At 38.5% G+C, this 25,257-nt stretch overlaps 1 protein-coding gene across 1 annotated transcript in view; it reads right to left on the bottom strand.

Annotated features, from left to right (window-relative positions):
• Positions 1-20,643, bottom strand: part of DHX36 (DEAH-box helicase 36) — a 45,439-nt gene extending 24,796 nt beyond the window's left edge. Inside the window, exons 1-11 of the mRNA XM_052636673.1 lie at positions 20,392-20,643; positions 14,957-15,081; positions 13,980-14,211; positions 12,513-12,551; positions 11,153-11,323; positions 9,044-9,123; positions 7,926-8,000; positions 7,613-7,779; positions 4,781-4,862; positions 837-977; positions 280-382 (exon numbers count right to left, since the gene is read on the bottom strand). Of these exons, the coding sequence (XP_052492633.1) occupies positions 280-382; positions 837-977; positions 4,781-4,862; positions 7,613-7,779; positions 7,926-8,000; positions 9,044-9,123; positions 11,153-11,323; positions 12,513-12,551; positions 13,980-14,211; positions 14,957-15,081; positions 20,392-20,643 (1,467 nt within the window). The remainder of the gene's footprint in view (positions 1-279; positions 383-836; positions 978-4,780; positions 4,863-7,612; positions 7,780-7,925; positions 8,001-9,043; positions 9,124-11,152; positions 11,324-12,512; positions 12,552-13,979; positions 14,212-14,956; positions 15,082-20,391) is intronic.
• Positions 20,644-25,257: the final 4,614 nt, after the last annotated feature.

Here is a 25,257-nt window from a genome sequence, read left to right as displayed (position 1 = left end):
ATTAGCTCAAGATAACTTTTAGTTACTAATTATAACTAAAGAAAGAGTCTGCTTTTTAAAAATAGGATTTATAATCCAGACATTTTATTTGTTGAGTCTTTTCTTCAAACAGGTCAAACTGCTAAATGATTTTGTATTTTGAAATTCTTGCTCCTGGTATCAAAAGCTGTTTCTTCCAAAGATTATTTTTTTAAAAGCATTTAAAAGAAAATTGTTTCAAGTCCTTGATATGAAATTGAAATGTTTCACTTTTGAAAATTAAAGAAAAACAAAACTAACCTCTTCTTCCAAAACAATGTATCGAATAAGGGCAGCAATCAAATTCAGATCAACTTTTTCATCATCCATCACTTCTATAACATCTACAGTGCTTGCAGAATACCTATCAAGTCAAATATAAAGTCATGAAATACTTGACAGTTTCCTGACATTTAACTTATTTATAAAATTTTAAAATTAACTCAATCTGCAAATGGGAAAACATAATAAATAAAAAGAAATACTGGGATTATGACAGTGTTTACAAGTCAAATCAGTAGAGTATCCAGCTATAATTACGAGACTCGAAATGTTATCCTCACGGCTTCTCTGGTAGCTCAGCAGTAAAGAATCCGCCTGCCAATGTAGATGACACTCCAGTATTCTTGCCTGGGAAACCCCACGGACAGAGAGGCCTAGCAGGCCACATTTAGTGACTAAATAATGAAAGAGCTGGATACCACTGAGTGACTAAACAACAATGCTACCCTTAAATATGTACAAAGTCAAGACGAACCTGCATCTTGTTTTAGTCACTCAGCCACTATGTTCTCGCTTTCAAACAAAAACAGACTTACCTTTGTCTCAATTCCCTTAGATAACCTGGCCAGCGTTCTTTATAGATTGCTTCTTTTTCTTCTTTTTCTTGTCTATTCACATGCCCTTGCATGAAACCTTTCTTAAACTGGGATCTGTGTTCTTTTTGTTCTGGAACGTATCTAAAATAAAAATACTCTTAAATAGCTTCACTTTATTTAAAATTGGTTTTCAGTAATATCTCTGACTTTTTAGGATTTTAGAAAGAAATTTTAAAGAACATCTTCACTATACTTTCTAGTAAATGCTAGTTAAATTTATTTACAAATATAAACACATAACATTTTAGATTAAAATCATTCTTTATGAAAGTATGTCAAAGCTCTAGATAATCTTCAGCAATAAAAATTTAAATGGTAGAGTAACTACCATCTTTAAGTTTGAATTCACTTTTATATCAGAAGTTAGCATTAATATAGGTTCAAAATAATAGTTAACACTTGCCTAGACGACTCAGATTTTGAATATAGGTGGTTTCTAAATGTGAGCACAAATAATTCCTTGGGGAGTTTGTAAAACAGATTCCTCAATCCTCTACCTTGTGATTTGAATACAATAGGTCTGGCTGGGGTCTGCTCATCCAGCAATTTTATTTAGTGCTCCAGGAGATTCAGTGTATTTATAATGGTCTGTAGATCCATAGACTCATGCTTGAGAACTACTTAGCTCTGCTAGGTCTTATAGACACAGACAATGGCAGAGCCAGAATCAGCATTCAGATGTCTTACAAGTCAGTCCAGTGCTATGCTTTGACTTCTCCATGCTGCAGCGCACGTCACCTACCATAAGTGAGTTGAGAGGCATGGGAGTGGAGCGAGACAAAGAAAAATAAACCTATACTTTAACCCCAAAGCCCCTAGGAGTTTACCTAGATGAGAGCATCTAGACAGAACGGGCGGTGTGAAGCATGGGCTTTGTGAGTCAGACAGAATGGGACTTATGTCCGTGCTCTGCCATGTGACCTTGGACAAGGTATAAGCCTCTGGCTTTTAGTTTTCTTGAGAGATTAATACTCTTCAACAGTACTGACGTAAGAATGAAAAAGAAGTGATAAAGCACGGTGCCTGACATATAGCAGACACCCCAAAGAGTTCATCAATCCCCTTCCCTATTCAGTACCTGTGACCCAGGACTCCCCTAAGTCTTCGATACATATAGAGGCACCACCGAGAGGTAGGGCAACCTGAGACAGAAATTAATCCAGTCAGCAGGATGGACCCACAGCTGGCTCCCTTCCCAGCAATTATAGGATCAGAGGTAACCTTTAGCCCCCCTCCCGAAGTACCCAATCACAACCCTCCATAATATCTCACCTATTTTCTTTCCTACTTCCCTGCAGAGCAGCTCTTCCTCTGGAAAAGGAATAGCTGGGGCCTCTGCTGAAAACTTCTATCCAATGACCACCCTACTTCACCTCCCCTCTTGCGCTGGCTACAGAACAAGTGCACAAATACTATCTGTTGCTTCAACAGACTCCCCTTAACTACAGTTCCATGTACATTCGCTGCCTTCCAGGGACCTTAAGAAAGCAACTCATCCTTCTGTAACGTTAGATTACTGATCCCTCAATCTTTGTTTCTGCTGTCAGGTCGTTGCCTGTTATTACCTTAGAAAACAACTGGTAAATGTGCTATGGGAAGAAACGGGGCCACATGGTTGAAAGTAGAACTGAGAAGGGAGAGCATAAAAATTTATAAGCATTGATGATATAACCAGAGCATGGAAGACCAACATACACTCTTCCACTTTAACATGTTCCTCCCTGAAACACACTTCCCTCCTTGCCGTGCAGACCTCACTGCTTTCCTGAGTTGTCCACACTATCCCTGCCTTACACACTCTTCGCTTACCCAGAACAGTAACCAAAGTACTGTAAGTCATTCTGTATCCCGTCCCACTTTCCCCCATGAAAACCCTGAGAGCTTTCTCCTTGAACATAGCTTCTCGTTTTCACTTCTACTTAAGGTCCTTTTTCTCTCTCCTATGTTTGTGTAAGAGTTTCTCTATGGGCACTGTGGTCTTCACTCTCACAAATGTTGCCATCTATTTTCCCCAAAACTATGGTCATGTGAGTATAACCAGAGTATACTCCTTAAGAGTAATAGCCAATACGTATCCCTAACTAGATACAAGCTCCGAAGTTGTGTAATGAGTCATTCCCTTGTTTTTTCTCAGATCTTAGTGCACAGTGAAAGCCATATAGTTTCAAAAATATGTTATATAAATGTCCATTCAAAATTCAGCTGACTTTTCTCCAAGTAAACTATGCAGTAGGTAGGATCTTTGTTCTCACCTTCCCACCATCACTTTCTGGTTTTCTCCTTTAACACGTTAGCTGTGGAGTCTTGAAAAATCTCAGCACAAATGTTTCTACATCTGTCCTTTTAGTTCTCAGATGTTTACTATAGGCCAGGCACTGTGCTACGTACTAGTTACAAAGATGCATAGGACAAAATCTTCCACTTTGAAAATTTGAAATCTAGTGCAAGAGACATATATAACAAGATACATCACATGGCAATAAGGTAAGCGGTACAAGAGATATGATACAAGTGTCCTCGCAGTCTTGCTGAAAAGGTAACTCACTGTGAGAGGTATCAGAGAAGGCTGAATGGGCAGGCATTTGTTCTTACATAATAGTTTACAGATGAAAAGTGGAAAAGGTGGCAAATGTAACTCTGAAAGGAGGAAACAGAATGTAACAAAGCATAAAGTCATGAAAGAAAGGGCATAAGCTGGCATAGAAGAGACAGTGGATAGGAGAACTGGCATAATGTGTGCCACTAGACAGACAGGGCCAGACTGTAGAGAGCCTTGGGGAGACAGGCTAAAAAGCTGGAACCTGATCCTGTGGGTCTGTGCCTTCAGCCCTCTCTCATCAAGTGATACTAAGGTAATTTTGATGGCTCCTAGAGAAGCCTGCTAGCAGCTAAAGGCCAGCGTGAACAGGATCACAACTCAGGCATACCAGCTGAGGTACTCCACTTTAGGCCATGACAAAGCAACAAAGGTTCTTCAACTAGTTTTCAAAGAGAAATCTCAAGGGCCATACCCTAGGGAAGAAAGCACTCATGACCAGAGTTTTGGGGAAAACAGATGGCAGCATCTGTGAGAGTGAAGACCCCAGTGCCCACAGAGAAACTCTTCTGCTAACATAGGAGAGATAATAAGGACCTCAAGTAGAAGAAGTGAAAACGAGAAGCTATGTTCAAGGAGAAAGCTCTCAGGGTTTTCATGGGGGAAAGTGGGATGGGATACAGAATGACTTACAGTACTCTGGTTACTAAGCATGTAAAGCAGTTAACGTATCATGGAACATAACTGCTTGAAACACCAGCTACTTTGATTTAGAGTTTAAACAACCGGGTGGAAGACAACAGGAGCAACCATTATAAAACATACTAAGCAACATAGATTATTTTAATTTTTTTGGTGGAAACACAGTGGAAATCAAATACAAGATGACAGTTTTTGTTTGAAAAATGTGAGGTTCAAGAAATCTGTGATACTGGAATGCTGCTGAGTATAGATTTAAGTTTAGAATTCAGGAAGAATTCAGTTTTGAAACCGGAGTTCTGAAAGCTGTAGGAAAATAGTTCTTAAAATTCAGAACTATGATCATGAAAATAAGATTGCACAGTGAAATCATAAAATGCTGAGAAACATCTAAGGTGAGAACTCTAGCGCAGTATCATATTTAAAGGGTGGGAAATGGAGGCCAGCAAAGGAGGATGAATACCAGGGAGGAGAATCAGAACACAAGTTTAACACTAAAGACAGAAATGAACAAACTTTTCTGCCCAGGAGTCTTTAGACAATACTGATATGTGGCTAAAGCCCAAGCTCTGTAATATAATATGGTATGAGCATCAATGTGGATTTTCAAAGACACCAAGTAATCTTTTACTTCCTAATATTTACTTACCTTATTTTTTCAATTATATCTTCCAAAAGATACTCCACAACCGGAAAAGTAAAGCCAGGTATATGTATCATTGGACAGTTACCTATTATGGTAGATAAAACATAAATCTGTATTCAAATGTAAAAAAAAAAAAATTAACTGTAAATAGGACAATGACTACATTAGTTTTAACTTCAGAAAAGGGTCCTGACACTTTTACAGCTATACCTTATTTTTCCATATCTCATTTAATAAAAACAGCAGTTTAGTTTTCATTCAGTAGCAATTTACCGTTACCAAACTGTATACACACCTCACAGTTCTACAAAGTAACCCAGAATACAAAAAAACAGCACATTCTAAGTTGGATTCAAGACCTATTAAGTCTATTTCTCTTCATCATTAGCCAAGATGGTGCTATGAGAACCTAAGTTTTAGTGAAACCTGCCTTTAGTGAAATGACCTCTGTGGCATCCAGGATTAGTGAAAGAAAGGAGTAGTTACAGCAAGAACTAACCAAGTATTAAACTACTGCTTACTATTTTAGAATCACTAGTTAAAAAAGAAGTCTCTCAGTACTGTTATTTAAATGTTATTTAGGTTCTGTACCAAACAAAATAAACCATATTCTCTGTAAACAAAGGCCAAAGGTACAGCACAGATGGAAGTAACTGAAGCGGCACAACTCTGAGTACACTTATGTCTCTGACCTGTGCAAGCTTACTCAATGTAAGTTATGGATTTCTCATCAAAAGGACTGAGACAGAGACAAAAACAAAGCCAGGTTCTGAGGGCCAACTGGGCTGATTACAAACACATTAAATACAGTGCTATTCCATTTTAACATCCTCCCATTTCTCCTCCTTCCCCAAACAATTTAAGCAGTAGAGACAGTGAGGCATAATTTTAGAAGAATGTACTCTGCAGCTACTCAAATTTAGGTTCGCTTTTATTTCTTGGCTACTCCATGAAGCTTGTGGGATCTTAGTTCCCTGACCAGGGATCGAACCCAGGTCCCAGCAGTGAAAGCACTAAAACTCCCAGGGAATTCCCTCAACTTTGGTTTCAAATCATCCTGATCCTCTGTTAAATATACAACCTTGGGTAAGCTACTTAACTATTCTGAGGTTGTTTTCCATCTGTAACAATGAGAATAATAGCACCTACTTCACAAGATATCAATGAGCATTGATGAAGATAGGCCAAATACGCTACCCAGCAAGCTGAAGGTATTCCACAGTTATCACTGATACCACAGTTATCACAAGTTATCACTGTTATTAGCAAATTGCCACTTTAGCCTGAGATACATCACTTCATGGGAAATAGATCGGGAAACAGTGGAAACAGTGTCAGACTTTATTTTTAGGGCTCCAAAAAATCACTGCAGATGGTGATTGCAGCCATGAAATTAAAAGACGCTTACTCCTTGGAAGGAAAGTTATGACCAACCTAGATAGCATATTCAAAAGCAGAGACATTACTTTGCCAACAAAGGTTCACCTGGTCAAGGCTATGGTTTTTCCAGTGGTCATGTATGGATGTGAGAGTTGGACTGTGAAGAAGGCTGAGTGCCGAAGAATTGATGTGTTTGAACTGTGGTGTTGGAGAAGACTCTTGAGAGTCCCTTGGACTGCAAGGAGATCCAACCAGTCCATTCTAAAGGAAATCAGCCCTGGGTTTTCTTTGGAAGGAATGATGCTAAAGCTGAAACTCCAGTACTTTGGCCACCTCATGTGAAGAGTTGAATCACTGGAAAAGACTCTGATGCTGGGAGGGATTGGGGGCAGGAGGAGAAGGGGACGACAGAGGATGAGATGGCTGGATGCCATCACAGAATCGATGGACATGAGTTTGAGTCAACTCCCGGAGATAGTGATGGACTGGGAGGCCTGGCGTGCTGTGATTCATGGGGTCAGAAAGAGTCGGACACGACTGAGCGACTGAACTGAACTGAACTACATAAAAGCTACAGAAGACTATCAACAGAAGTTAGTAAGTTTTTCAAATCTGTGGTTTGACTTCATTAATGTCACCTTAATTATCTGGTGGTAGCACCAAAAGGCTACATCTCTTTAATACAAGACCAGAGATGATGCCACCATTTAGAAAACTACTAGAGAGGGCTTCCCTGGTAGCTCAGTGCTAAACAATCTGCCTGCCAATGCAGAAGACATGGGTTCAATCCTGGTAAGGGAGGACCCCACATGCTTTTGGCGGAGAAGGCAATGGCAACCCACTGAGTACTCTTGCCTGGAAAATCCCATGGACGGAGGAGCCTGGTGGGCTGCTGTCTAGGGGGTTGCACAGAGCCGGACACAACTGAAGCGACTTAGCAGCAGCAGCACATGCTTCTGGAGCAGTTCATGTGCCACAACTACTGAGCTCATATACTGTAACTATTTAAGCCTGAGGACCTAGAGCCTGTGCTCTGCAACGCGAAGCCACTGCAATGAGAAGCCCGCGCACCACAACTAGAGAGTAGCCCCTACTCCCTACAACTAGAGAAAAGCCCGTGCAGTAACAGACGCAACATAGTTCAAAATAAATAAGTATTTTAAAAACTACTAGAGGGTAGACTGGAGAAGGGAATGGCAACCCACTCCAGTGTTCTTGCCTGGAGAATCCCAGGGATGGGGGAGCCTGGTGGGCTGCCATCTGTGGGGTCACATAGAGTCGGACACGACTGAAATGACTTACTAGCAGCAGCAGAGAGTAGATAAATATTCAAATATAATGCATTGCTAAACATTGACTACTTGCATCACTAAACATCTAAAAACATTTTTTTAAAAACTGCTTCTAAATTCAGTGGTTTTGTGATAACTCTGTAAAGTAACAAATTGTACTCACCAAAATATTCAGAGAATTTCTCAGCGTTCAATGTTGCACTCATCAATACTACTTTCAGGTCAGGTCGATAACTGAGAAGATCTTTAACAACAGTCATTAAAACATCTGACTGTAGATTTCTCTCATGGATTTCATCAAGCACGATATGACTAACACTGGACAGATGGCTACAATAGAAGCATAAAGTTTGCTATTCGGCACAAAATCAAAAACAGAACCATTTTACTTTTACATAACAATAAAATCCAATGTAATAATGACATCTTTTGACGTTGTTTATTTAACTAGATGTCCTGTGTTGAAACATACTCACGGGTCTGACTGAAGCCACTGAAGGATGATTCCTGTTGTACAGTATAAGATAGAACCTTGTTTCCTTGGCAACCGACTGTGAATAAAAGACATGAATTAATTCTTGGTTTTCTTTACTGATGAACTATTAAATACCACAAAACGTTTAAGAGATAATCTTCAATTTAAAAAATGCTTTCAGTTTTAATGAAAAACTTCATCCTTAATTTTTCAGTTATCAGAACTACTACAGCACAATAATAAGAAATACTAGCTTCAAGTTCATTATACGTTATTTTTATTATAAATACAACGTTAATGATTTCTTTACAAGACCTAGCATTCAGAAAAAGACCAAATATTTAGGAAACTCAACTTCAGTTTAGTGACTGGAAAATCAGTTCATTTAAAAAGATAAACAGAATCTTGAGCTGCAGAGGGCTACAAAAATACAGTGGAGGGGGTGAGGGTTAAGATACAAACTAACTTAAGGTAGTCAGAGGCTGTGTGGTGGTACCAAAACGTACAGGAGGCCACTCCTTTAGGCGAGTGATGGTCTACTAACATATCCAGGAAAAATGCTATCCTTCTGAATATTTCCTAGTGTAAAAGACATCTTAACGTGAAAAAAAGTGAAGTGAAAGTGTTAGTCCTCAGTCGTGTCCGATTCTTTGAGATCCCCATGGACTGTAGCCTGCCAGGCTCCTCTGTCCATGGAATTTTCCAGGCAAGAACACTGGAGTGGGTAGTCATTCCTTTTTCCAGGAGATCTTCCCAACCCAGGGATCGAAAGACATCTTAAAATGGCAATTCAAATCTGAATTTGGATCAAAAAAAAATGATTTTGTGGGTTGCAAGCCTATGTCGCAGTTACTACAAATGTTAATTCTAAAAACAATAACGAGCATAAAATTTGGGGGGAAATCTTTTTTTTTTTTTTTAAATCTCTGATAACTTCAAAGTTTCACTAAAATCCACCTGTAAACAAGAAGTGAACATCCTTGGAAATTCTCTGGTGGTCCACTGATTAGGACTCAGCCCTTTCACTGCTGAGGGCCTGGGTTCAATCCCTGGTCAGTGAACTAAGATCTCACAAGCTGCCTGGCATGGCCAAAAACAAAACAAGTGAACACTCTTTACCTCTGGAGCCGAATTTGGTATCCAGTACTATTACCATTGCCACAAGATTCCGCCCTTTCTGCAGCCACTCTCTCTGCAACCTTTAATTAAATAAAATACAGTTACAAAGAAAACATTTCCTTTAGAGTAAATATCCTATATGTCTGTGAAAATCTGGAGTTGTTGAAATACTACTCATTAGATAACAAGAGAAACATATTAAAATCTGAGGTATCTAAAACTGTTCCCTGTAAGAGCTGAAGACTACCTGCTTATGCTTACTTTTCATTTCCTCTGAAACTCTCCCTCCTAACTATTTCCAAAGCAACTTTCCATAAGTCCGCTCTATCGTTGTCTTAAAAAGTTGGAAATTTTAATCTAAACTCGTACAGATTGAATATGATTTGAGAGTAACTATATACTTGATACACTTTCTTATCTGATTCTTTTTTGTAGATTAGCAGGCTTAATTCTTAACTCTTGGTTAAGTTCTTAGAATTATGGCTGCTAAAGATAAGCTCTAAACAGATGAAATCCTATAAACTAATACTGATTTGTGCAACTGAAAGTAACCAACAGTCACTTAGTGACAAAGCAGTGATTTATGAGGTTAGAAATAGAAAATGACAATTAGCTTTTAAGAAATACTTCAGAAGTAAAATTTCCCAATCATCATATCCTGTATACATTAACTTAAGACCATTACTTCACTTTTTACTGTTGATTAAACTGCCCATTTAAATATCAACAGATCTTGGGGGGAAAATAAGCAACGAAATAACCTAATTAACATTTCTCCTTACTGTCAATTTATAGTAGCGTGCTGCCGTCCATGGGGTCACAGAGTTGGACATGACTGAGCGAATGAACTGAACTGACAGTCATATTTTAGTGAAAACGATAAAATTAGATTTTTAACCAAAGTCTAGCTATATAATAGTGTTACAATGAAAGTGGCTTATTTTTCACCATTCTGTGAACTTATGCCATTTCTAGGAATATTATCCTCCCACACACATGGCAGCTTTACTTTTTAAAAATAGTTATCTCTTAGCAACTATAACTTAAACGTATACTGTAGTTTCTACAAAATGTTGCTGTAATTGGTAATGCAGTTCCTGACCACAGATTCTGTATAAAATGACTTAATAAGTAATAAATAACACTATCATAAAATCAAATACAACCGGAAAGCTTCATAATTTAAATTTACACAAAGAATTACATAACACTGAAGTAAATGTACTGTACACCTGATGTTGTAAGAAACCCCAAACATCTTTACAGGACATATAACTCATATATTTAACTAGGTCATCTAACTAAACACAATGTTATCTATATAAACATGTAGTTATTATCTGTTTCAAAATAAACTCCAAATACCTTATTTTCTATGACTTATTCCCTAATACTGCTGCTGCTGCTGCTAAGTCACTTCAGTCGTGTTCGACTCTGTGTGACCCCACAGACGGCAGCCCACCAGGCTCCCCCATCCCTGAGATTCTCCAGGCAAGAACACAGGAGTGGGTTGCCATTTTCTTCTCCAGTGCATGAAAGTGAAAAGTGATAGGGAAGTAGCTCAGTCGTGTCCGACTCTTTGCGACCCCATGGACCGCAGCCTACCAGGCTCCTCTGTCCATGGGATTTTCCAGACAAGAGTACTGGAGTGGGGTGCCATCTCCTTCTCTGACCCTAATACTGAACTGCACTAAAAAAAATCAGAAATATTGCTATCATTCAGTACCTATACACTGAAAAAAAAAGAGCTGAACACAGTATTAAATGAATCAAGGAGTAAAATGTAAAGTATCTAATGATGGAGATTATTTGAAGCTCATACTCAATTCTATAAACATTATCAGCTTTTCATTTAGTTTTATAGAAAATTGCCTGGATTTGCAATTTATCTTCAACTCCTAAACATCTGTTATCAATAAGAGAGAAGTCATTCAATTTCTTGGTCTTTACTACCAAATACTTGCTAACCAAATTTTGCTTTCATAGCAACACATCCTAAACCTAATTAAGAATCACCTCAACAATCAAAATCAGTAATTTCTAGCAAGACTACATAGAAGAATGGGAAAAAAAAAAGTTGGGAATTTTAACAAGTGAGAGCTTACTTACTGAAATCGCACTAATTCTTCTTGGCTGAGTACAAACTATCCTGCAAGCAGATCCTTTTCCTCTTTCAATGTAGTTATCCAAAATGAACTGAGTAACTTGAGTGGTTTTTCCACAACCGGTTTCACCACTTATCACTGTTACCTGATGGTTATCAATCATATTTACCAATTCCTATTTCAAAAGGAGAAAAAAGTGAAGAACATCCATCACATGATGACTAAGTCTGAAAAGTTACCTGAATCTTACCGACTGAAGGTTAACTGCTTTTAATAAGCATATTAATATTTGAAAATTCTGTTATATGCAATACTGACAGTTTGGGTATCTGGATCTACCAGTTTTCAAGAGATGAGGCACCAAATTTTAAGAAGAACAGAGCCATGGCTCTGTTAAAGAAAAGCACACAAGGAAAAGGAGACAGCTTATAAATTCATGTAAGAATTAACATTAATTAAAAAGAATGTTGACATGTGGGTCTATTGAATATAAGGCAAATCCCCTGAAAAAACCTACTCAGAACATCAAGGATTTATGTTATAAATCATAAATAGGGCTTTGTCTACAGGACAACTTTTGTATACTGTTTGAGAACAATGAAGAGTGTAATTTAAGACTATTCCCTTTTAAATAATTAAAACAGAGCCAAGTTTTAAGTAACTACATCAAATGGCTAAAATTCAGGTACTATCTGCAAAACTGCCTACTCAGGAAAGATCTTCTTATAGATAAACATGAATATTTTCAAATTAGTAGTACTAACAAAACCATCCCACCACTACTTCAAAAGGGTGTTAGGAGTTATTTTTAACTTATGAAACACTCTAACTTGAAAACTCACCATTTAAAAATTTATCTAATACCTCGTATATATCAGAACAAATTCCAACAAAGTAACAGCTAGAAGTACTTAGAAGCAGACCATGATTTATTCATTCAAAAGGTATTTACTAGGGGTCTATATAATGTAAAGCACTGTTCTGAGTAAAGAAGTACATAGTGACCAAAACAGACTGTCCTCAAGAAAAGTAAAGTCAAAACAAAGGAAGGTTGAGAGGTCAGGGAAGGATGGGAGACTATATTATTCTATACAGGGTGACTGTATGAGGAAACAAACTTACAAGTGAAAATTCTATTTTCAAACTCTATCATGGACATAAATAAAGAAAAATTTTCAGTAAAATTGCTTCAGGAATTTTTTTTTTTTTTTTGGTCTTTCAACAATTCAAAAGAATAAAATGAACTTCCAAGACTATCCTTTAGGGAAAAGTTCATTAATTTATATTTCTTCTTGATTCAGAGCTTAAAAGAAATGGATTTAAGCATTTTGCAAATCATATTAAATAGTGTATATAAATTTTACCTTTTGCATTCCATATGAAGGCAGCTTTTCCCTGAAACGCTGAAATTGTAAAAAAAATTTTTTTTAATTTTTTACAATAAATATAATCAAATTATAATCCTGGTAAATAAAATATATCATAGATAAACATATTAAGAGTCCAAAAGTATTTTTTATTACCACATAGCTTATTTGAGGTGTCAAGACTTATCTTGGAAAATAGCACAATGACAAGCATCAAGCAAGTAGAAAAACGTTTATCAAAAAAATTATAACTTAAAGGAAAAAAAATATGGCATATTACCAAGGATAAAAAAAGTTGAGCTCTTAAAAACACTTAAATTTTAAACCTGGTTCTGGTACTAGCTGTGCAAGCACAGGTAGGTCACTGAACCTAAGATTCTTTTTCCTCCTGTGAAACAGACACGTGTAATCTGCACAGGGCTGCTGAGAGGTTTAAATGGTGTGGTACACAGGAAGCATTTAACATGCCTGACCAAAAGGAAGACCAACCATTTCTTCTCCTAACTTTCTCTGCACTAGATCAATCACTCATCTTCAATAATATCTGAGTTCTGTCCTCCATACAAAGCAGAGATGGCAGCTAACTCTGTGTTCCTAAGGTTATACACAAGCAGCTCAGCTCTCAGGTAAAATATTCTCAATAACTTCATCTTGAAATCTTCTCTGTCCCTAATACATATTTTTACTCAAAAGGCATCAAAAAGCTATAGCATTTGGTCCCTGGACAACCTCAGCTGATCTGTTTTAATAAGGATATTCAAGCTTCACTGAGCCAAAAGATCCTTTCCTTCCTACAGGAGACAATGATCTGCCTTTCTCAAAAACAGCAGTACATATCTGCACATTAAAAGATATGGCTCTCAGAATTCCCTCTTAAAAAAAAAAGTGAACATTTTATTACACCTATCTCTAGAACATCCACAAAGCACTCAATTTCATGTTTTAGCAGGAGGGACCTTGCCCAGGAAAAGAAAATACTGAAAAAATTTCAAGAGAACTCAGTTGCCACAGTTCTGTCTTTAAAGTGTCAGTGTACGTAGTAAGCACATCATGACTTTTGAGGGATTTAATTTTAAGATCTGTAAAAGCAAAGAGTGGATTAGATGTTCCAGAAGAAAACAGTTTTACAATTCTAACCACCCTGTCTCTTATGACATCTCACTAACAGTCTAGAAATATTGAAGAATGATTTTTTTTTCATCTGCACTACCCATTTCTTAAATATTTCTTCTCTTCCCCATATAAACTGTGAGATAGGCTCCTTATGTGTAATTCCATTCTCACTATTTCTCTATACTATGAGGGGGTGGGTGGGAGGGGTAGGGTGGGGGTGGGGGATTCTCAGAGGATGGCTTGTTGAGAAATCTCAACTCATTTAGATATCAGGCAGCTACCTCTAACCATAAATACATTTTTATCAAGTGTCAGAAGAGATGACAAGTAAAAATCTTTTCCTTCCATTACCTGCATTTCAATATACCGAAGGTCAGTTTTTTTCTTTTGTAAATCTTCCAATAATTGTTGGTCTAGAGTTGCATCTGGTTCATTTTCTTGCAAGAGATATTCAGAATCACGATCAATGTATTTGTCCCTGATTCTAAATGGCCTCTTTTCTTGATTTATCATTTTTTTTTCTTGATGCTCAACATTCTTTACTGAATTTGGTTTGTTCTCAGCAGGAGCTTCAGTACCGTATCTATTTTGAAAAAATAAAAAAGTAATAAAGGTTAAATAAAGATCCACTCAAGCCCTGAAACAAATTGAACAATATGGTGTTTAATGATTTCAAAATCACCAAAATCAAGGGCTTATTCTTTTATCTTAGTAGAGCAATATGAAAATACTTAGATTCTTATAATAAATTCAATTTTTTCTACCCTACAAATAGATACTACCAGTAGGTTATTCCTTGTGGTAGTTAAAGCAATAAAAATCCACCCAGTAGTCATTCCTTCATAGCAATGACTTAGTGTTTTTCTTTACCTAATTTTCTGAGCCTTGTTTTATTTCACAACTTCATTTTCTTCCTGCTACCCTTTCTGAGCTACAAATGGGATGCTATATTACCCAGTCCAAGAAAAACTACTTCTAATTTGCCCTGATGATAGTTTCTATGAATTTCCTACAACAGCAATTTAACTTCTTACAGATCTCCTCCACAAGAGAATTTTAGAAATACAATAGTGGGTAGTTAGAACAATAAATAATAACTTCATCAGCCTTCTATGTAAGTAGATTATTCCTACCATTAAACTCTTCTGTGGGAATGATACCACCTAGATTTTTAAATCTTTCACTAACCCTGCTCAAAAAAATACTTGGAGGATAAATTACACTTATAGAAGAGTCTAACAATATTTATTATCATTTTTTGCAAGCAAATGCTCTAAAACAAGTGTCACTCTGTTCATTTTTTTTAAAAAGAATACTTTTTGTTTTACCCATGATCTTCAGGAGCAAACCAGGATATCTGTGCTTCTTCATCTTTATCATTCTTGGTTTGCACAGAATGTAGCAGCTGCACAATTTGTTCTTCTCGACGTTCATCCATATGCACTACAGCTCTCTATTTTGTGCAAAGGAAAAAGCACCCTTATCAACATGAGAAAATGTGCAAAATCATCTGACAACTAAAAAAATAAAAGCAACACAATGTATGTTCAGCAAACATAAAAAAGAAAGTTAAACTCACCCCCCACTTGCCTTCCAAACACTTTTCTACTATGTGTCTATAAAATCATCTCTACTATAACTGGTGAAGAAAGAATTATTTATATCCTTTACTAAAACTCTGGTGCTCTTTCTACCCTTACATTATACTGTTATTACTTTTTTCCTATCTTAAAATTTAAAAGATACAATTAAATTTAATAAACACAAATGTTCTGATAAAAACAAAAGTTAAAAAATGTAAGAAATATTTTGGTGGCAATAAGCATTTAAATCTCTTAACATTATAAACAGTCTCACTTAAAAAGTTCTCAGCCTGTAATACTAATTTTATATTCACAAAAAGGTGAGAGGATCGAAAAATGAAATAGCCCCTGAAAAATAGATAAAACTTTTTTGGCAAATTATTTTTAATGAGGTTTTCTGTACAATGAGGCCCCAGAGGCTGCGGCAGTGAATTCAGGAATGCTGAAATTCCAAACCTGAATCTAGCCTTTTTCTGTAGGTGTCTCCTTCCTAACCTTCTTCCAGTTACATTACTTTTCACTTTACCTCACCCTCTGCCTGAAGACTCTCATACACATATTTTAGGTTTCATGACTTATCAAGGTATTTGATTTGATTATCCCCTTCCTGCTCTGGACATTCTCAAATATTCTTTCAGCTTATAATTGGAAACTCCTGGCAAAGGAGACTCACAATATTGTCCAAACTATTGTGCAGAAGTTCTGTGGACTTTATTTTCATGAGAACTCTTCAGTGAGCTCCAATGGTCCAGTAATGCGAGTAGAAAACCTTTACTGTGATAATTCATTAAGATCTATGGGCTATCTACTACTACTGTAACATGATTTAGTCTTCTCTAATACACCTTTCCTCTCCACTGGCTCCTTACCATCAATTCATTATGGTAGGAACTGAACACAGTCAAACCTCTTCACTTTTAAAACAAAAATAAATATCCTCCCTTGAATTCTCCCACCCATAACTTTTCTTCTTCCTTTCCACTGTAGAACTGCCTGGAAGTGCCCCATTTCTGCCACTTTCCTTCTCCAGCACTCCACTGTAATCTGGTTTTTAATTCCGCAACTCATGAAAAGTGCTCTCATCACCAATTACACTGTTGCTAAATCCAAGACACTCTGAACTCTTACATTACTTGACATCATTGCAGCATTTGCCACTACTGATTCCTTTCACTTTTTTATATACTCTTTTTCTCCCTAAAGGATTCTCCTGGATTCCAAAACAACATCCACATCCTTATTTTTCTCTTCTCTGAAGGCTCCTTCCTAGATCTTCCAAGCTTCTCTTCCTCAGCCCATACCTTAAGTTTTTCTTGTTCTTCATTATACAGCCTGAGTGCTCAGCAGGCCAGCAGTATTGACGGCATCTGGGAGCCTGTGAGAAAAGCTGTATCTGAGCCCACCCAAGTTCTACATTTTTACAAGATGCCAGGTGATTAAGGTTTGAGAAGCAATGGTCTACAGATTTCAGGTCTGTCCCCATCACTATTCCCATTCACTTCTATATCCCAACTACTAGGCACAGTCCCACAAACTTGTCAAGTGTTCACCTGCAGTCTAGATTTCTCTAGGCATCAGATCCACACAGCCTTCCACTTCCCTGAAACCACCACTTATATGCCCTATAATACCACACTTGGTGTGCTTAAGCTGATCCCATCGTTTTCCTCCAATAAGTGTGCTCTTTGTAGTCATTAGTGTCATTCATTCAAATCTGCTTTCCCCTTCCTCCAGATAAAATCATCTTGAGTCTATCTTCTAAAATACTTGAAGCCGTCCACTTCCACCATCTCTACTGCCAATGTCCTAATTCAAGGTCTCATTTCTCACCTGAATTACTGCAGGGACTACCTAATTGGTCTCCTCGTCCCAGGATTGTCTCTTCTTCAACCCATTCTCTATACGGCTGCTACCCAGAGTGAATTTAAACACAAATCTAACACTTCATTTTTGCTTAAAATGCTTTAATGACTTGCTAGAGTTCTTGGGGAAAGAATGTCAGAGCTCTGCTTATCTTCTAGTCCAGGACCTCTCATACTGCTATCTGTACAATGAAAGTATCATGACCAGCATTAAAGGGGGGCAGGCAGAGAGGGCAGAAAGGTACAAACAAAAATAAAAGCCCCAGGGCAATGTACAAGGTAATTAAGTATTATTTTATGAAACGTCTTGTTCAGTTACACATGAGTACTGGGTTGCAAATTAAAATATAGTCCGTTTTGTGCCCTCAGCCATGCCCTTACTTGTTCAGTTCTTTGAACACATTCCTCCTGACCTCTAGGCTGTGGTGTATGCTGCTGCTTCTGCCTAAAAATCCCGTTCCAAGACCCCAAGTCACAAACACAAATATACTTTCTCAAGTTTCAACTTAAGGGTTTCTTTTTCTAGGGAACCTACTAAGCTCTTCCTAATTTGAGTCAGGCGATAAGCCCATAGCTAGCTTCCTTACCGTACTATTTAAACATTGTATTCTAACTGCCCTAAAGCACCTAATACACTACAATGTCTGTAACGTGTGGACTGTATCTAGCTTATTAACACAGTGCCTCTGATACTATTTCAAATACATTAGAGCCTCAAAAATATCTTTTGAAACTGTAATAATGCATCATTAGAACACAGTCACTGTAAGCAAAGAGGTTACTTAAAAGGTAAAAGTTATGGGAATCTTGACTGGGAAGCAAGCAATCCATTTAGGGCTGAAAGTGATCAAAAAAAGAGGCTGAGCCAAATTATTGAAATATTTCAAAAAATTGAAATAGAGAAAGTAGAGAAAATGGAGAGATAATTTTAGAGAATGGTATGAGAACTATAATAAAAAAGCAAAATTAAAAGTGTGTTTATGAAAGCTTTAATTACATCAATTGAGAAATGAGCTCAGAAAGGTATGATTCATAGAAGGAAACCTGATATGTAGAATCTAAATTACCAAGATTCCTGGAAAACACATTAGGATGCGATTGAAATGTATGAGACTGAGACAGAAGTGACCTGGCTTTCAAACTGTCAGCTAGAGAATGAGATGATCTAAGGCTCTACAAGAGTCAGATATTACGGGGAGGAGTAATCGGAGAAGGCACTGGCAACCCACTCCAATACTCTTGCCTGGAAACTCCCATGGACGGAGGAGCCTGGTGGGCTGCAGTCCATGGGGTCGCTAAGAGTTGGACACGACTGAGCGACTTCCCTTTCACTTTAAACTTTCCTCCATTGGAGAAGGAAATGGCAACCCACTCCAGTGTTCTTGCCTGGAGAATCCCAGGGACGGAGGAGCCGGATGGGCTGCCGTCTATGGGGTCGCAGAGTCGGACATGACTGAAGCGACTTAGCAGCAGCAGCAGCAGCAGAAATAGAAATCATCCTAGAGATCAGTCCTGGGTGTTCATTGGCAGGTCTGATGTTGAAGCTGAAACTCCAATACTTTGGCCACCTGATGCGAAGAGCTGACTTATTTGAAAAGACCCTGATGCTGGGAAAAATTGAGGACAGGAGGAGAAGGGGAGGACAGAGAATGAGATGGCTGGATGGCATCACCGACTCGATGGACATAGGTCTGGGTAAACTCCAGGAGCTGGTGATGGACAGGGAGGCCTGGCATGTTGCAATTCATTGAGTCGCCAAGAGTTGGACACGACTGAGCGACTGAACTGAAGGCTCTACAAGAGTCAGATTTTATGGGAAGGAGTAGAAATAGAAGACCAGGCAGTTAAGATTCAGGGACAGACAACAAAATAGTGGCTTGATCTATGGTAACTACTGTGGAGATAGGTGGTTAGGTTTGAGATAAGAAGGAAAACAGATTTGCTGAAATGAAAGAAGAATCAAAACAAATCTCACTTTGGCCTTGACAAATGAAAAACTGGCAGTGACTTGTACTAAAATGGAGAAGGTTTTGGGAGGTGGTGGAAATCAGGAGTTTAGTTCATAATCATGCAATGTACAAATAACAGATTTTCCTGATTTGCTTAACGTTTCATCTGTTTAGTTCTTATTTTTCTAACTAGACTGTAAGCTCCTTGAATACTTTTCAGATCTCCATAGCATCTAAAACCTTGTGTGAAAAAAGAGGTAAAAAAAAATTGATAAAGAGTTCTTGGGAAGTTACTATGTATATTCTCTAATACCAATCACTCAATCATTCTCCCAATTTCAAGACGACTTAGATATGCTTCCCTTAACTTTAAAAAAAAGTTTGCTCAATGAACACGCTAATTTTTGCATGTCAAATAAACATGTCGTTTGAAGAATAACGGTAAGTTGTTAAGGTAAATGGATAATGCTCCCCCGAAATTTAATAAAAATGACATAGATAAAAGGAAAACAAAGAAATGGGATGACTGAAACGCAGAAGCCTAAATGGTGATTCAATCACACTGCATCTAATATGAAAGATGCTTTTTAAGTCAGTAAAAAGCTACTGTAGACCTCATATTAAGAAAACTTCCCTTTAATCATATACACATAATTATTACAATTGTAGGCCACTCGGGGAACTTTAATGGTTCCTTTACTATAGACAGGTGTTTAGTATACAAATCAAAGGAACAACTGCCAGCTGAAGACAAAAGACTAAACCAAATCAACTCTCGAAACTTCTTCCACTTCTAGGATCCTAGGTTTCCTTCTCAAAGAGTTGCTAATCAGCAAAAATCTCCGCAGCCCACCGTAATAATAAAAACCCTGAGTTTGTGCCTATTTTAATACTAAAATGAAAGCTCGAAGGAGCTACATTCAAAATAGTGCTTGACAGTTTTGTCCCAGGCAAATCTGTATTTAATGTATAAAACCGCTATTTTAGAGTTCGTCAGGCAAAGAAATTAAAGTAACATTATCATAACAGAACGGGTGGCTAGAGATACTACGTGATACCCAATATAGTTAATTCCGGATGGGCCTTCAATTTAACATTTGGTTCCCAGTTCTCTGTCTTTCAAGCAAAGTATATACTCTTGGCCCGCATAAACCTCAACAGCTCCAGGTAAGATGCACATGGCCAACGTTACAGCTATAGTATCCACGACAGGAAGTTTTAGCACTTGCAGTTCACAAAGCATATACACCAGTTAAAAAAAAAAAAAAGAAGTTTTTTAAAAAAAAGGCGGGGGGGGGGGGCGCTGGGGGGAAGGCTGGAAAAGAAACCTGTCCAACCCCATCCTCCCTCCACTACCGAGTCTGTTTACCTCCTGCCTCTCTGCTTCCTTGTTCTTCTGGCCTTGTTTCTTCGCGTACCATAAGCCGATTTCGCGGCCTTTCAGGTGCCCGGGATGTCGGCCTCGGCCGCCTCGACCACCCCCTCCGCCGCCGCCACCTCCAGAGCCTCGGTTCCCCCCATGGCCTCCTCCATAGCTGCCTCCATAGCTTCCTCCGTAACCCCCGCCAGAGCTGCGGGGGCCACCATCGCGGCCCCAGTTCTGATGGTAGTCATAGCTCATTGTTCCAGCAGACCTCAACTCGTGAGTACCTGCAACCGCTGGAAATGGCGACCGGGGCCGGAAGCCGGTGCGCGTCCACTTCCGCTTTGCTTCCGGCGCCCAACGCAGGAAGGAGGGACATTTAACGTCACAAGCAGACGTTTCCGGTGACGACACACGACGTCGGCCCGGGAAGTCGCCAGGTTGGCGCAGGTGAAATCTGTGTTGTGTTCAGAGATGTTTACCTTTATACCTTTGGAGGGAAAGCCAGCAGAAGGCTCATGTTTTCTTTCCCGAAGTCCAGCATGTGAAGAAACGGGTTTTGGGTTTTAGTTTATTCCCTTGGGAGTTTGCTTCCCAGTAGGTCCTGTAAACCTCGGTTGGCACAGTAAAAGAACCTGTGAGTCGAATGTTTTTTCGCCCTAAAGTCTTTAAGAAATTAATTCCTTTTTAAATTTCTGAACTAGTGGCTATGGCATGAAAACAGCCTCTCACCTGTTTCAAATCTATGATTAAGTATAAGAACGTTCCTGGCTCTTTAGAAGGATTATTGTTATTTACTACCTTTATCTAAAGTCCTCCTTAGATAAGGATGAGCCTCCTTACCCAAATTCAGTGCAGAGCACTTAGGCAATTTAAATAAAACAGCAGTTGAAGATATGTTCAACTGAAGCTATGTTCAGGTGAAGCTATGTTCAGGTGAAGCTGTCTATTGTTGATTGAGCAGGCCATTGAGTATCTTCCACGAGCTATTCTTGAATAATCAAGTGGCTTGGCCACACAGGCTTGCAAATTTCCCTGGGACTATCCGGTTCACTTATACTGATTTAAAGGTGCTGGAGATACTCACTGAACAAGACAAGTATGGCATCAACTTTCATTTGCTTATAGTCTTTAAGAGAAGATAAAGGCAGAAGAAATGTACGTTGTGAGTTAAAGGAAAATGCCATATGAAGGGGTTCAGAATACTTCTCTGTGGCAGAAAACATTATTTTGAACCGTAGCAATTGAATTCATAAAATCTTTGAAATGCCTTAAGAACACAGCCTCCCAGAAGAACTCAGAAGATCTTTATTGTCATAAACCCCCTCCTTTGGAGAGTAATCAGAGAAGATGGGCTAGATGGACTTTTGTCACTGGAGACTGCAAATCAGCATCACACCTAAAAAGACTTGGTAACTAAAATATCATATCTTCCATCTATTCTCATAAAAGCACATTTATCTTTTTGTAAAAACCATTTGTTTTCCCATAAATAGCTTTCTCCTCCTTCCCTTCCCTAAAAGATGGTACATAAGTGCCAAGTTCTAACCACTGCCTTGAGGCACAATTCTGGGAACTCCTGTAGCTATGTGATTAAATCTGTTTTGTGTGCTCACCTGTGTCTGACTCTTTGTGACCCTATGGACTGTAGCCCATCAGGCTCCTGTGTCCATGGGATTTTCCAGACAAGAATACTGAAGTGGATTTTCATTTCCTTCATTTGCTAATCCATCTTTTGTCAATTTAGTATGCCAAGTCCCAGAGAACTAAACATAAGGTAAAGAAAAAAGTTTTTCCCCTACTCACCAATAGCCATGAGATGTTATAGCAAAAGAATACAATTTTGGAATCAGGTTAGTTCTTTCTAAAGAATGAGAGGGTAAGCAGTAAATTATTACAGGTGGATGGAACATTGTGCTTGAATAAAGATGATGAAAATGCTGGAGAGTGAGAAAATTCCACACTGAAACTTAAGAAATTGATGGTTAAGGCCAAAGTAATAGAAAGGAGCCTGGCCATAAAAGACCTTACATGTCACAGAATGAATAATACATTTTAAATCAGGGAAATATTATTTTGACTGTTTGAGTAGAAAGGAATGGAGAAGGCAAGAATGGATGTAGAGAGACTTTAGGGAGACAGAATGGGATGACAGAACAGGATGGAATATGAGAAGGACTGGGATTAAGAAACGCTAAAGCTCAACATTCAGAAAACTAAGATCATTGCATCTGGTCCCATCACTTCATGGGAAATAGATGGGGAAACAGGGCAAACAGTGTCAGACTTTATTTTTGGGGGCTCCAAAATCACTGCAGATGGTGATTGCAGCCATGAAATTAAAAGACACTTACTCCTTAGAAGGAAAGTTATGACCAACCTAGATAGCATATTCAAAAGCAGAGACATTACTTTGCCAACAAAGGTCCATCTAGTCAAGGCTATGGTTTTCCCAGTGGTCATGTATGGATGTGAGAGTTGGACTGTGAAGAAAGCTGAGTGCCGTAGAATTGATGCTTTTGAACTGTAGTGTTGGAGAAGACTCTTGAGAGTCCCTTGGACTGCAAGGAGATCCAACCAGTCCATCCTAAAGGAGATCAGTCCTGGGTTTTCTTTGGAAGGAATGATGCTAAAGCTAAAACTCCAATACTTTGGCCACCTCATGTGAAGAGTTGACTCCTTGGAAAAGACTCTGATGCTGGGAGGGATTGGGGACAGGAGGAGAAGGGGATGACAGAGGATGAGATGGCTGGATGGCATCACCAACTCGATGGACATGAGTTTGGGTGAACTCTGGGAGTTGGTGATGTACAGGGAGGCCTGGCATGCTGCAATTCATGGGGTTGCAAAGAGTCGGACATGACTGAGCGACTGAACTGAACTGAATGGGACAAAGATGGTCAAGATTTGGTAATTCACTGAATGTGGAGAATTAGAGGAAAGGGTCAGGTGACTCCTAAGTTGAAGATTTGAAAGATGATCCAACAGAGAGGTACTGTATCCTAAAATATAAAGAACATAGGATGAGGAAGATTTTGGTGGGGGGACGTTGGAGGGGTGAGGCTTGAGTTAATATATGTAATTAATAATTGTAGAGTTTGAGGCAACTATGAAACATACAAATTGATGTCTAGAGAGCAGTTGGCTATATGAGTTAAAAGTGTAGAGAGAGAAGACTGAGTGTATGTTTTGGGAGTTCCTAGGTAATATTACGGAGAAGGCATGGCACCCCACCCCGTCACTCTTGCCTGGAAAATCCCATGGATGGAGGAGCCTGGTGGGCTGCAGTCCATGGGTTCGCTAAGAGTCAGACACGACTGAGCGACTTCACTTTCACTTTTCACTTTCATGCACTGGAGAAGGAAATGACAACCCACTTCAGTGTTCTTGCCTGGAGAATCCCAGGGATGGAGGAGCCTGGTGGGCTGCCGTCTCTGGGGTCGCACAGAGTCGGACATGACTGAAGCGACTTAGCAGCAGCAGCAGCTAATATTAAAATTATAGGAATGAATAGTTCAAATAAGTGTACCCATTGGGCACAGCCGATATACAAGTATGTGAATTTTTCAGTATAGGACTAGATAGTCATTGGAGATGATAGGAACAAAAGAAGAAGGAAATAGTGTGGATTGTTTGAGATAATGTTTCAAATGACACCAGAGAGCTTGCTCTCTCTTTCCTCAGAAGGAAGACCATGTGAGGACAGAGGCTGTCTACAAGCCAAGAAGAGAGCTTTTACCAAGAACCAATCAGTTAACACCTTGATGTTTGACTTGCATCTCTGATGAAATGTTACCTTAATCAGTGAATGCTTTCCTCACTGAAATATTTGAAAACAACACTTCTTCTGTCATTATTCCTTTATTCTAATTTTTAAAACTACATCTGGTGCCTATTTTATGTCAAAATACTTAGCATTACCTGAGATATATCATATGCATATAAACATATATATGTAGTGAAGCACTATATATGACCTGTATAAGAGCTGTATGTGACCAGTGTACATATATGTAGTGAAGAGCTTAATCCTATCCAAAGAGAGGCCTGACCTTTGCTCTTTTGGGGAAGTAACTAAACCCTTGGAATGTTATACGTGATAGAAGTGCTTTGAAGTCCTTAGATCAGCCAGATAGTAAAAATGTGATTTAGTCTAGTAAATTTGAGTCATTCATTCCATATAAGCTTTACCTCCTGAGGAGATGGAAACTGAGATCAGTCTTGTAAGCAGTCAACCGTATTTGCCCTACTCCTACCATGATGAAGCCCCATTAAAGGCTGCACAGCAAGATTCATTCCTTATTGGCAATATTCCATGTATGTTGTCACACATTGATGCTAGTGAAGTAGTGCTGTGCATGACTCCTCAGGGAAAGGAAAACAGAGGCTCCACACTTAGGCCTTTTTTCTGGATTCTGCTGTATGTGCTTCTCCTCTTGGCTGACTGTGATCTGTATCATTTCCTTGTAACATACCATAACTGTGACTATACAACTTTCAAGGAGTTCTATGAGTTCTTCTAGTGAATTATTAAAATTGATAGTGGTTTGGGGAACACCAGAACTCACACATGATGTCAGATGTGAGGAAAGTATTTACAGCCAAAACCAACACAACACTGTAGAACAACCATACTCCCCAAGAAAAAAGGAAGTTGAAGTCTCGTGTGTGCTCACAGTCTAGTCACAGTATATATGTGTATATACACACACATTTTTTTTTTTTGGTTTTGTTTGCAGTTATAATCCTATGTACCTAGAATAATTTTTAGCATGAAATAGGCATTCACTAAATATTATGATGAATACATGAATGAAAGTAGCTGAATAGTATAAGAAATTAAGAGAAAATCTATTTATGAAATTCAGTACT

The sequence above is a fragment of the Budorcas taxicolor genome, chromosome 1, assembly GCF_023091745.1.
Source record: "Budorcas taxicolor isolate Tak-1 chromosome 1, Takin1.1, whole genome shotgun sequence".
Taxonomy (NCBI): Eukaryota; Metazoa; Chordata; class Mammalia; order Artiodactyla; family Bovidae; genus Budorcas; species Budorcas taxicolor.
This window is presented reverse-complemented; position numbering and strand designations above follow the sequence as displayed.